The sequence below is a fragment of the Diabrotica virgifera genome, chromosome 2 (genome assembly GCF_917563875.1).
Source record: "Diabrotica virgifera virgifera chromosome 2, PGI_DIABVI_V3a".
Lineage (NCBI taxonomy): Eukaryota > Metazoa > Arthropoda > Insecta > Coleoptera > Chrysomelidae > Diabrotica > Diabrotica virgifera.
Window position 1 is genome coordinate 7,679,077 of NC_065444.1, and position 13,739 is coordinate 7,692,815.

The 13,739-nt window shown below is 30.7% G+C and overlaps 1 protein-coding gene across 2 annotated transcripts in view; it reads right to left on the reverse strand.

Annotated features, from left to right (window-relative positions):
- Positions 1 to 13,739, reverse strand: part of LOC126879427 (oxysterol-binding protein-related protein 9) — a 378,474-nt gene that overhangs the window by 61,301 nt on the left and 303,434 nt on the right. For both annotated transcript variants that reach the window (XM_050642439.1, XM_050642440.1), the window contains exon 8: positions 12,469 to 12,586. In XM_050642439.1, coding sequence (XP_050498396.1) covers positions 12,469 to 12,586 — 118 coding nt within the window. The remainder of the gene's footprint in view (positions 1 to 12,468; positions 12,587 to 13,739) is intronic.

Here is a 13,739-nt window from a genome sequence, read left to right on the forward strand (position 1 = left end):
CAGGTCGATAAAAAAATGGTGAGTTTTTTCCTTATAAACAATTAGAATATCTTTGATATTTTTTCTGATAAATAATTATAATTGGTTGTATCAAAAAGCTGGTAAAAAACACACATTAACAAAGAAAAGAAAAAAACAACTTTCTAGGACCAATAATAGCCAAGTTATACTTTTTTTTTGAAAAATCACATCTCGATTGTTTATAAATATTAAGAGTTGAAATTTTTACAGAATGATAATAAATATCTATATTTTATATTTCAATTGATAAGTACGGAATATCTTCTATTTAAAACGAGTAATAACCCTTTAAAGTGTAGTTACTCACGCTGACTGAGCTGGGACCATGTGATGGGGAAGATTGTCGGAGTCCAGTTCTGCGCGTCGAGATTTTGCTATAGAAAGTTCAATTTGGAGCGCTTGAAAAATTTTATAATATCTCAGCTTCCAGAGAACGTAGAGCCTTCATTTTTTTTAAATTTGGGTAACTCGACGAAAGAGTAACAACTAGTTAATTTTCATCAATCGGAAAATTCTGGAAAATGGACTTTTTTTATTCAACATCCATTTATAATGTTAACACTAATATATTTTGATAAATCTTTTCATAAAATATTATAAATTTGTAAATAACTATTAAAATATAATTATAGCATATATCTATTTATATACAGGGTGGTTCATTTTATTCGCCTCGGTGTCTGTACGGAAAACGACTTGATTTAAAAAAATTTCTTCATAGACATATACAGGGCAATTAATACTACAATCTAAAAATAATGTGAATTATCCAGGGTGCTACAAAAAAGAGTGGTATATCAAAGATATATTTTTTTATGGAACATCCTACAAATGATGAAATTTTTTAATTGCCCTTTAAAAAATAAGCTAGACTATACCTAAGTACAGGGTATTTTGATTCATTTAAATTTTTACAAAAATATAAAATTTTAGAAAAAAATAAATATTTACAAATCTAAGAGTCGGTGACAAATTTTTTCTTAGATCTTCATAATAGACTATTCAGCATTTTTAACAGATGTTTATTGTAACAAAATTTATAATTACTTAATAGTACATTTTTAGATTTAAAAACTAGTTGAAAACAAAAACCTTCTCAAATTGAAAAAAAATGTTTGTATAGATTATAATTATTGATCTTCGTTAATTCTACACAGTTTATGTACAGGTTCATTAATTTCTTATTTCTTCAACATTATCCCCAATTTTTTGAAACAAATCTTCTTCAACCTCCACTTTTGTCATCTATAATAACTGTCAAAAGGTTGTAGCATCTTTTTTCGCCAGTGTCATCTTTGCAATTTATGCAAAGCTCGGTACAATTGATTTATTTCAAGAAATTATGGATAATGTGGAAGAAATTAATGAACCTGTACAAAAACTGTGTAGAATTAATAAAGATGAATAATTATAATCTATACATAATGCTTTTTTAACTTGAGAACGTTTTTGTTTTTAATTAATTTTTAAATCTAAAAATGTACGATTAAGTAATTATAAATATTGTTACAATAAACATCTGTTTAAATATGCTGAATAGTCTATTATGAAGATCCAAGAAAAAATTGTCACTGATTCTTAGATTTGTACATATTTATTTTTTTTCTAAATCTTTACATTTTTCTAAAAATTGAAATAAGTCAAAACATCCGTACATAGTCTAGCTTCTGTTTAAGGGCAATTTAAAAATTTCATCAGTTGTAGGGTGTTCCATAAAAAAATATATCTTTGATATACCACTCTTTTTTGAAGCACCCTGTATAATTCACAATGTTTTTAGATTGCAGTGTTAATGGCCCGGTATATTTTTTATGAAGAAATTTTTTTTAAATAAAGTCGTTTTCCGTACAGACACCGAGGCGAATAAAATGAATCACCCTGTATAAAAATAGGTATATGCTATAATTTTATTTTAATATTTATTCACAAATTTATAATATTTCATGACAATATCTATGAAATTATAATATGTGTTAACGTTGTAAATCCATGTTGAATAAAAAAGTGCATTTTCCAGAATTTTCCGATTTTTCCGGTAAATGAAAATTAGCTAGTTGCTATTCTTTCGTCGAGTTACTCCAATTTAAAAAAAAATGAAGGCTCTACGTTCTCTGGAAGCTGAGATATTATAAAATTTTTCAAGCGCTCCAAATTGAACTTTCTATAGCAAAATCTCGACGCGCGAAACTGGACTCTGACAATCTTCCCCTTCACACGGTCCCAGCTCAGTCAGCGTGTGTAACTTCACTTTAAAGGGTTATTACTCGTTTTAAATAGAAGATATTCCGTACTTATCAATTGAAATATAAAATATAGATATTTATTATCATTCTGTAAAAATTTCAACTCTTAATATTTATAAACAATATAGATGTGATTTTTCAAAAAAAAAGTATAACTTGACTATAATTGGTCCTAGAAAGTTGGTTTTTCTTTCTTAATGTGTGTTTTTTACCAGCTTTTTGATACGGTTAATTATAATTATTTATCAGAAAAAATAACAAAGATATTCTAATTGTTTATAAGGAAAAAACACCATTTTTTAGCGACTTGTTTAACAACATTTAAAAAACAAATATATCCTTTTTTTAACTTTCTTAGTACTTTGAGTCTTTAAGAACCCATTGCACTTTGCCAAAAAGCTCTGAAAATACTCCTAGGGCAACAATGATTGTTTAAACATTCGATGTCTGGGATAAACATTTAACATAACTCATAAACTAACAAATAGATCTTCTTAAAATTTTGTACAGTAATTAAATAAAGGCACTAAATTGCCTCGTGATCAAGGTACTTACGGCCTTTTTGGTAAAAGTTATTAACAGTTACAAAATAGTGCAAAAAACGTGGTTTTTTGCAATTATCTCGGTTAATTTTTTATGGATTTTAACTTATAAAAATTCAAATTAATCGTTTTTTCATGATACACAACTTTTGTAAAACAACTTTTGCTGTAAATATGATACTAAAAATGCTATAGGCAAAAAACCATAATTTTTGACTTTGGCCTTTTTTTTATAAAAAAATGAGGTCGATTTACGAGTACCTCTGTATGTATTTTTAATTAACTATATCCATCCTACCATTTAGCACCTTCAAATACCTGTATTGATTTTTACCCTGAAATCGCTCATATTTATTTTTCTACCCTGGTCTAGATAGCTATAACAAGATTATAATAGGCAACCCATGCAAGTAATATTTTGTCTATGTATGAAACTTAATAAAAAATGTTTTATCTGGAAAGCACATAGATTAGTCCAGAAAGCCACTGCGCATCCGCTAGGAAAAATATTCTAATTCGGATTTTTTCCACAATCTTGCTCAAAAAGGACCCCTTATAACAAATTTGCATGTTGCCAGGACCAAAAGTTGGTCAAACATTTTTTAAACGTTTTTTTTTGTTTTTTTCCTAAAATTATTTTTTTTGCATGGAACAAAATTTTTTTAGATTTTTTGGATCTTTCTAAACAGAAAAGGTCTTTAGTGACATTTTTCTAAAGTTGATAGTTTTTGACATATAAGCGATTAAAAATGGAAAAATTGCGAAATCGGCCATTTTTAACCCTCAAAAACTATGTGAAAAACTGAAAATTTGAATGTTGCCAAGGTAGGTAGATATTCTTTAAACATCGATTGATGAAATCCCGAAGAGTTTTTTGCAATACAATATCAAAAACCCCTTTGTTTTTTAATTGCCACTCAAGCATGCGCGACACTATTTTCCACCGTTGCATGTGTATGCAGTATGGTGCAAATGAAAGGAATAAATTCGTTATTTCGTAAACCGGCGACTTTAAGGAAAAATCCCGAAATAGGTCGATTTTTATTTTTAAGTTATGATATTGTGACATATATGGTATACTAATACTAGTGACGTCATCCATCTGGGCGTGATGATAATCGATGTTTTTTTTTTAAATGAGAATAGAGGTCGAGTGCTAGCCCATTTGAAAGGTTCTTTAATTCTCTATTCAGTAATATAAACATTTACATAATTATTTATACAGGGTGTCCAATAATTTAATTTTTTTGTCAATTTGCAAATGATTTAATTTAATAAAAATTTTTTGGACACCCTGTATAAATAATTATGTACATGTTTATATTACTGAATAGAGAATTGAAGAACCTTTCAAATGAGCCAGCACACGACCCGTATTCTCATTTAAAAAAATCATCGATTACGTCATCACGCCCAGTGGATGACGTCACTAGTATACTATATATGCCACAATATCATAACTTAAAAATAAAAACCGACCTGTTGTGGGATTTTTCCTTAAAGTCACCGGTTTACGAAATAACGAATTTATTTCTTTCATTTGCACCATACTGTTTACTACACATGCAACGGTGGAAAATAGTGTCGCGCACGCTTGATTGGCAATTAAAAAACAAAGGGGTTTTTGATATTGTATTGCAAAAAACTCTTCGGGATTTCATCAATCGATGTTTAAAGAATATCTACCTACCTTGGCAACATTCAAATTTTCAGTTTTTCACATACTTTTTAAGGGTTAAAAATGGCGGATTTCGAAATTTTTAAATTTTTAATCGCTTATATGTCAAAAACTATCAACTTTAGAGAAAAGTCACTAAAGACCTTTTCTGTTTGGAATGATCCAAAAAACCTAAAAAAAATTTGATCCATGCAAAAAAAATAATTTTAGGAAAAAAACAAAAAAAAAAAACGTTTAAAATATTTTTGACCAACTTTTGGTCCTGGCAACATGCAAAATTGTTAAAAGGGGTCCTTTTTGAGTAAGATTGTGTAAAAAATCCGAATTAGAATATTTTTCCTAGCGGATGCGCAGTGGCTTTCTGGACTAGATAAATGTCGACCTAGATTCGGATCTTAGACTAAAGGAGCGCATTTTGTGGTAATTCACATTCTTAATTAACACTTTATTTTCACTATCATAAACTAATTTTCAATGGTATTCATATACTATCATTTGTTTTACGAACAATAACTTAAATTTCAGTCACATTTTCCTCCTCGGGCAATATATTCATTGTCATGCACTATGGCATGAAAAGCCACACAACAAATAAATCCGCAGTAACTGCGGAAAAGGCTTTATTTCGTTTTCGTTTTTTTTTCTTTGTTAAACATCGACGAACCCAAAAAGTGTTACGTTGATATACAGCATCCTATTTAATTAAAGTATGTCATCCGTGTCAATGAAACGTTCCATTTGATCAAATGCATTGTTTTCGGTTCATCCGAAAGTATTGTCCTATATCGCGAAATACAGTGTGTTTAAGGTAAAGACGATAGTATAAAAAGTTGCTCTAAAAAGATAAAAAGGATAGAGATTATAAATAAAAATATAAATAGTCAAACAAAAGGGTATGGTAAAAATGAAGGAACGGAATAAACTCGACCGACAAATTTGGGCGAGTATTTCTTGTTACTGTTACGACAGTTCCGTAAGATTTAATTCAAATAGAAAAAGTCCCTTTTTTATTGCTGTAATTTTATTTATTATTATTAGAAGGCCCCTTCCACAACGGAGATATCCTTCTGCATACAGGGGCGTAACAGAGGGCCCCGCAGCATGAAGCTAGCGGGGGGGGGCCAATCGCTAAGGGCCCCATCTTGTCATCTGATATTACGTTAAAATCTGTTATTGTTACATTATTTTACGTTGTCTGTTAAAATTTAAAAACGTAAAAATTTCTAACTAGACGTATTTGCCAAGTGTAAGATCTCATAATAACTAAAAACTTCCCTTCCCGGCCTACCGAAATTTTATGGCAGCGACAATAAACTATATAATGCTTTGTACGTGACTATTGAAATATATTAGAATTGCAATTCGCCGAATTTAAGAACAATATTTCTAAATCTAAAAATGGGTTTTCTTTCTCTCTGTTCTTTACCTACTTTTAGTATTTCGATACAATATTATCGCCAGTAATTTCATATTGGTTGTTTGCATTGAATGTTGTTTATTTTGTGTTGTTTTACGGTTATAATTGCATCAGTTTGGTACGCATTTATTTAATAATTATTGACGACTTTTCTTGTGTAATCATTGGACAATCTCTCAACAGATAAACGGTAAGATAAGGAAATTATAACACTTACGCTTTAGGGGGAGTCAATGTAGAAAAACTTGCATTGTTTCGGTTTCGGAAAAAATCAAACAAGCTTATATTTTTCTAAAACATTTTTGTTAGTTTATGTATCTTAACTTAAAGTGAAAAGTTCTACTAACAGATGCCTTTAATTGTTTATTAGTTCTTTAAACAATAAAACAGTTTTATATTAAATAATTTTAAAAGATATCGGTGAATTCATCATTCCACTTTGTTCAAAAATATTTCTATTTGCTTTTTGATTATGCTGAATTTGAATATGACAATAAATCAGGGCCATAAGTACGATGTTGGGGGCCCTGGGGACAAACGTGACATGGAGGCCCCCTACCGGGGGGTCTGGGGTTAATCACCCAGCAGAAGGAGACCGGGAAAATTGATATTTAACCACTTGAAAACGCATTTTAATGTATTCCATGACTGAAGTTTCCTGTACCTAAGTACATTATTTTAAGTTGATATTTTAGTTGACCAACACAAAAATAATTTGAAATCACATTATTTTAAGCTAAATATTTTGCAAATATTTACAATAAATATATGTAGTAACATCTTTTCTGTTTTCATAAAAAATATACTACATATGTTACTTACATTCTTCGGCTAAAATGTAGGTTTTTAATCGCGTTATATTGCCTCTAGGCAGTATAACGCGATTACAATAGCGGGGCCCCCTTCGTTGGGGGCCCCGAGGGATTGCCCCGGTTGCCCCAATGGTAGTTACGCCCCTGTCAGACATTACAATTTGAAAATTCAAAATAAATTTTTTTGAGCACTTATACAGTATGTCTGCGTGGCTTCGAACCATATGAGAAACATTTTTATTATCAATTTTACGAAAAAAGTTATTCTTCATGAAATGCTCTGAATGGTCTTAAATCTGAGATACAAAATAAGCCAGATAAACCATCAGATATCAAAGCTTATCAATTTTATACGAGGTAAAGCTTATCAATTTTATACGAGGTAAGTCAAAAAATAGTAATTTAACTCAAGGATAAAGTACTTTTATATTTAACAATATACAATTTTAATTTTAATATGTAATTACATCCTTGTAAATAAAAAATTAATTTTTCCAAATATTTCTCAAAATACCGATAACCAACATCATTTTATTACAATTATAATAATTATTTTATTATTAATTTTTTAATTTTACCAAAAAGTTCTTTATAAAATTCTTATCAGATTCTTTATAAAAAGCTCTGCATTATCTCAAAACGAAGATTCAATCGTAATATATCACATTTTACCAACTTTATACGACGTATGTCGAAAAATATGAATTTCTCTCTAAGAGTTAAGTACCTTTATAGTTCACAATATTTCAACAGGAATAATATAATTGCATATTTAAACATAGTTTTTAATTGCGAACAACTTTGTATAATGAAATTTTTTAATATTGTAAAATATAAAGGTAGTATACATTAGGAAAAATGAAAGAATATCCATGAACGAACATGTAAAACACGCTGTATTTTCCTGTCACCGTGTCACACAAAAAGTTGGCCAGCGCAAGTACATGTACCTAATAATTATTGTTGCATGTACTTGCACTGGACAATTTTCTTTTTGACACGGTGACAGGAAAATACAGTGTGTTTTATATGTTCGTTCATAGGTATTCTTTCATTTTTCCGACTGTAGGTACTATTGAGCGAAATTAATATTTTTTGATATACCTCGTATAAAATCAATAAAATTTAATATCTGATTATTGCAACTTAGGTTTTATACCATGCACAGCATTTTATGAAAAATAACTTTTTTTCGTAATATAAATAATAAAAAAGCTTTCCATAGGTTCCAAGCTACGCAAACACACTGTATAAGAAATCAAGAATTGAGAATTGTTTTAACATTTACTATTGTAAAAGCTGGTTATTAAATATATAGTAGGTAAGTTGTACAGAAAACAACAAAAGAAGTTGTTTATTTCATTTTCAAAGTAAAATAATTACATTTTAAAGATTACACCTTAGACTTTAAAAAAACACCAATACAATTGTAATATAGGCGTTTACATTTAAGTAATGTCCAGTTAAAAGTTGTAGTTATTCTGTAAAACTACGAAGTTTTCAAAAATTACATTTTTTGAGACGTTGTATTAGGTATTTGAATAAAAGTTTTATATTTTTTTAATAAAACATGGTTTAGTACGATGTTTAAAAAATAATTTGTGTAAGTTTCAGATTTATATAGGTAAAATTGTATTGGTACCACATTTTACACCCACACTGTACTTATGCACATAATTTTTTTTCTTTGTAATATAATTATAAGATATCGTTAACGTTCTTCTTTCATTGCCAATTTGTAAAGTTTAATTTGATTAATTAGTTAAAAAGTAATGAAATGAATATCGACTCGATTTGGCAGGACACAGATTTAAATCAAAACGAAACCGTAGATTTTCTAATTTTAAAAAGTAATGTTAAATTAACTCAACTGCTCGCTACGATGAACGCTGCCATACAGTGCGCCACTGCCAATGTTTGTGGGAAGGGTGACTCGAGCGTTATAAATAAAAAATTATAGAAGCTGCAGATGCAATTTTAGAAAAACCTTTAATTTTTTGTTATGTAATATTTTCTGAATTTTCACTGGTCGAGTCAGTTTTTTCTAAAATTTATATTTTTTTGTATATTAAAAGAAAACTAATTTCGCAATTAATGTGTTTAATAAAAAATTAAGCATCCACTTTTGGAGTAGAACTTTTTGATATGCTGTTTATTAATTATAGTACGTTTCTTAATGAAATTATAAAAAGTTTTATCTTGTTTGATATTTTCGGTGGGCAAAAACTCCGTTGACTCCACTACTTTTAATAACGCTGTCATTGTAATATATCTGCAGGAGACAGAATGAGAAGTGGAAATATAAAAGTGGTATAGAAAAACGAAAGTTACGTGCTCAAAAATCCGAGCAAAAACAAAAATTACTAAAAATTTCATCATTTGTTGTGACCACTGGTGAATTAAAACAGCAGCCTAGTGAAGTTGGTGAAACATCAATAGATGTAGTTGGTCTTGGTCAGGAAACAATATTTACTAATCTTACTCAAAATGAAAATGAAAACCCAGAAATAGAGTTAGACGCCGAGCAGATTAATTACGCTCGTTGTAGTTCCAGGTAACGTTTTATTTTTATTTGGGTAGATAGACTAATTTAAAAAATGTTTTTTAGTTCCCACCAAAGCCATAAATTCCACACAAAAAAATGAAAATGAAATTAAAAAAAATCCTACGCTTTACTACAAGACTACAATCTTCTTCGAGCCACCTACAAGTGGAAAGTTATGTTGCAAAATTTTTCATTAAGTTATCACGGAAAATGATAAAACGTTGGATTTTTTCTAACGGCGCGACTGCTCCCGGGTTAAAAGGGGCCCCGACGGAGTTTGTTACGCCACTGTCTGCATATACCACATCAATACTGTGAGGGCAATAATGGAACAATCGGTTAAATAAAACACACCCTTATCCTTATACATCGTTTTTCTCTATTTTGAGCGTGCCTTTGACAGCTTATCTCATGCTTGTATACGGAAAATTTTAGAGCTAAAAACATCCCGTCAAAAATAATTCCCATCATAAAGTCACTGTACATTTAGGCGAAATGCAACGCGACAAAAAATGGGATCAACAGTGACTAATTTAGCGTACTTATAGCCCAGTCGGGATAGCATTTGACCTTGCATTACGAGCTGCCCCAAATTTTATTTCTCTAATCGTTCGTGGGTGTCAATAGTAGTGTAAATTTAAAATCTCGACTGAATTCCACCTTTGCGTTCGCCGACATCTTGATTTTAAACGAGAACCGTTTTTGCTCAATATCTCCGTTATTTTCAACTTTTCGACAAAAAGTATAGAAACTGAAATTGTTGAAAATGCGATTTTCTATAATTTCGTTTATTATAATTCTTTTCGTGCAGTCGATATTTCCGAGTTATGGGGAGAAAATAGTGACAGTTTGAGCATAATTATTGAATTATTGGATTATCTCGTTTATTATTCGTTTTACAACAAATAAGTGCCTATACAAAAATGAAGGGAATTAAATTTTGTACGATTTTAATCTCTTTCATTTTTTTGATAAAATCAATATTTAAGGTAGTACGTATGCGGTAAAGGTGCGAGCGTAACACCTGATTGATTTTATAGCAATTGTTTTTGTTCAATATCTTCCCCATTTTCAACTTCTCGATAAAAAGTGTAAGGACTGAAATTGTTGCAATTTCAGAACCAGTGGCGGGTCTACGAGGGGGGGGATGAGGAAATTCCCCCAACAGAGCCCAAAATTAAAAAAAATTGTTGAAATATAAAAATATTTTAGTTGACATGAAACTTAAAATATCGACAGACAACTTCAACCCATAAAACCGGCTAGTTAATAAAATTAAGTGAAATTAATGCATATATGTTATTATGTATGTCTCTTATGTACTTACTTTGGTTGGTGTTTCATTGGGAGTTTCAAAAATTGTATAAAATATAATTCTCTTTATTTTTGTTTATATACAATGATGTCGTAAAGTTAATAATAAATGAGACAACTCAATAATTATACTTCCCCTCCGCTTCCACTATTTCCCCTTTAACTCGGAAAATATTGATCGCATAAAAAAAATTGTGAAAAAGAAATTGTAGGAAATTGCATTTCCAATAATTTTAGTTCCTGCCCTTTTTGTCGAAAAGTTGAAAATGGCGGAGATATTCAGCAACAACGGTTCTCCTTTAAAATCAATATGGCGGCTAATGCAACCGCGGAATTCAGTAGAGATTTTAAATTTACACTAATATTGATCTCTCCTAAAGGATATAATTATAAAATTTGGGGCAGCTCGGAAACAAGATTCAATTCAATAATTATGCTCCCCCCACCTCTCGTTACTATTTTCCCACTTAACTCAGAAAATATCAACCGCATAAAAAATTTTTTTAAAGAGAAATTGTAGGAAATCACATTTGGAACAATTTTAGTTGAAAATTGCGTAGATATTGAATAAAAACCATTGCTATTAAATGAATCAGGTCTTACGCTCGCGCGATTACCACATATTATGTACTATCTTAAATATCAATTTTAGCAAAAAAATGAAAGAAATCGAAAACGAGATAATTACATAATTATGCTCTAACTGCCACTATTTTCTGCCATAACTCGGAAAATATTGGCCGCACGAAAAAATTGTAAAAATAGAATTTATAAAAAATCACATTTTTAACAATTTCGGTTCTCATACTTTTTATCGAAAATTTGAAAATGACGGAGATATTGAGCCAAAACGGTTCTCGTTTAAAATCAAGATGGCGGCTAACGCAACGGCGGAATTTAGTCGAGATTTTAAATTTACACTTCTATTGACCTCCCCTAAAGATTAGAAAAATAAAATTTGGGGCAGCTCCTAATGCAAGGTTAGGCTTGTTATTCGTCTAACCCGACTGGACTATTACTAGAGTCAAACAGGGATGCGTGTTTTCTCCGTTTCTTTTTAACATAGCTCTAGACTATGTTCTCTCCAACTTAGACTCCGACACAAAAGGGATACAATGTCTCTTAGGACAAAGGTTCCAAGGGGTGACTGACCAATTGGAAACCCTTTCCACTGAAGCCAATAAACATGAGAATAAATGCAATCAATAATGTACTCTTTACTATTAACAACATGCAGATTGAAAATGTGAAAAAGTTTACGTATCTTGGAAGCGTCATTACAAGAAGCGGAGGCACAGAACATGATATTCGTCTAAGAATACGAAAAGTTCAACAAACATTCAGCATGCTCAACCGTGTTTGGAGGGCCGTCCAGTATACTAGGAAGACAAATATCCGAATATTCCAGTCAAACGTCATGTCTCTTTTACTCTAAGGATGTTTTGAAACCTGGAAAGTGACAAAAACTGGAAACAAAAACCTGGAAAGCTTGAAGACAAACTGCAGATCTTTGTTAATAAATGTCTAATGTCTATCAAATAATCATCAGAAAAGAAGATCTGCTACACCTGACTGAACAAAAGCTGGTAGAAAATGAAATAAAGTCCAGAAATCGGTCACATATGCCGAAAAAATAGTTCCAGTATTGCAAAGACCGCCCTAGAGTGAAGTGGAAAATAAAAAAGAGGTCGCCTAGCACAAACTTAAAGAAGATCCACCATGGACCAGATAAGACGCCCAGGAAAATCTTGGAATGAGGTGAAGACCTTATGGCAAAATATAACCCGATGACGCGTTTTCTCTGAAGAGTTTCACATGCTCCACTTGAGTTCAAGAACCTTTTGTATATGTTATTTATTAGTATTATTTATTTACTTATTATAATAAAATACTTACGCTGGTGAAGGAAGCTGGCTGCCAGAAGAGAAAGGAGAGTCATTGGCGTCGTAGAAATCGTCTTCCCCTTCGGAACTGGAGTACGACATATCCGGTACCACCAGAGAGGTTGGGTTATCTGAAACAAAAAAATATTTGTTAAAAATCATAATTCCACAAAAGACACATACGAAGAATGAAAGACAACCGTTGGACAAAGCGAATTTTTAAATGGCAACCAAGGGCAAGTAAGAGAAGTACAGTAGACTTCAAACCAGGTGGACTTATGGCATCAACGAATAGAAGAAAAAAACAACGAACAGAAATGAATGGACACACCTAACGGTTGCTTACATACAACGATGGATGTAATAGCTGTTGTTGATGATGGTGATACTCCAGACCAACTGTTTTCTCTTTTTTTGTCAGAATAAATTTGCTAAAATTCGATAGAAGAGTTTAATTTTCTTAAAGGAAAGTAAGGAGAAGGAGGGAATAAAAAACAGATGGAGAATAGAAACTATAGAAGAATATAGACTAAGATCGAAGGGCAAAATAAACAACAGTGAATGGAGAAGATACTTTAATAAGAAAAAAAAAAATGCCAAACCAGCAACGGGTATATGGAATGAATAGCCTTGGATGTAAATTCCTAATGCGAATTTTAATGCTCAATATTATCAGTAGTAATTGCACAAGAGCTCTAAAATTATCGATTTGTATCCCAAGTGACACTTTGATAGTTTGACACGTGACACGTCAAAGTGTCACGAGGGCAAAAACACGAGTGCAATTTGCTGCGATTATTTCATGAATAAAACTGTTCAAAACCAAAATTTTATTGTAATTTATTTATGTAAAAGTACAATTAGTACAATTAGTAAAAGTTGAAAGTCATCACTTTTATAATTTTTAAAACATTAATTGTCATTCATGTCACTGAATGTATTTTTTCGTAGCAACGAAGGGCATCTGACGTAATATACTTGACGACGGGATATTATCAAAAATTATCAATTTAATTTTTATTTCTGTAGCTTTCTATTGGCCAAAATCTCCCATGAATGAAATAATCCATAATATTTTATACCGGGTGGTGAATTGGAAAACGGGCCATAGGAAATTCAATGTAAAATTCTAAACTGTTGAATTCCTGGTTCCCTAATTATTTTACATTAAAACACATAAGAGACTATTTGTAGAGAATTGAAATCTGTATTGAAAACAGCTGTTAAAATTGTTCTAAGAATTAAACATATTCCAAAATTTTGTAAAAAGATAATAAATTTTTT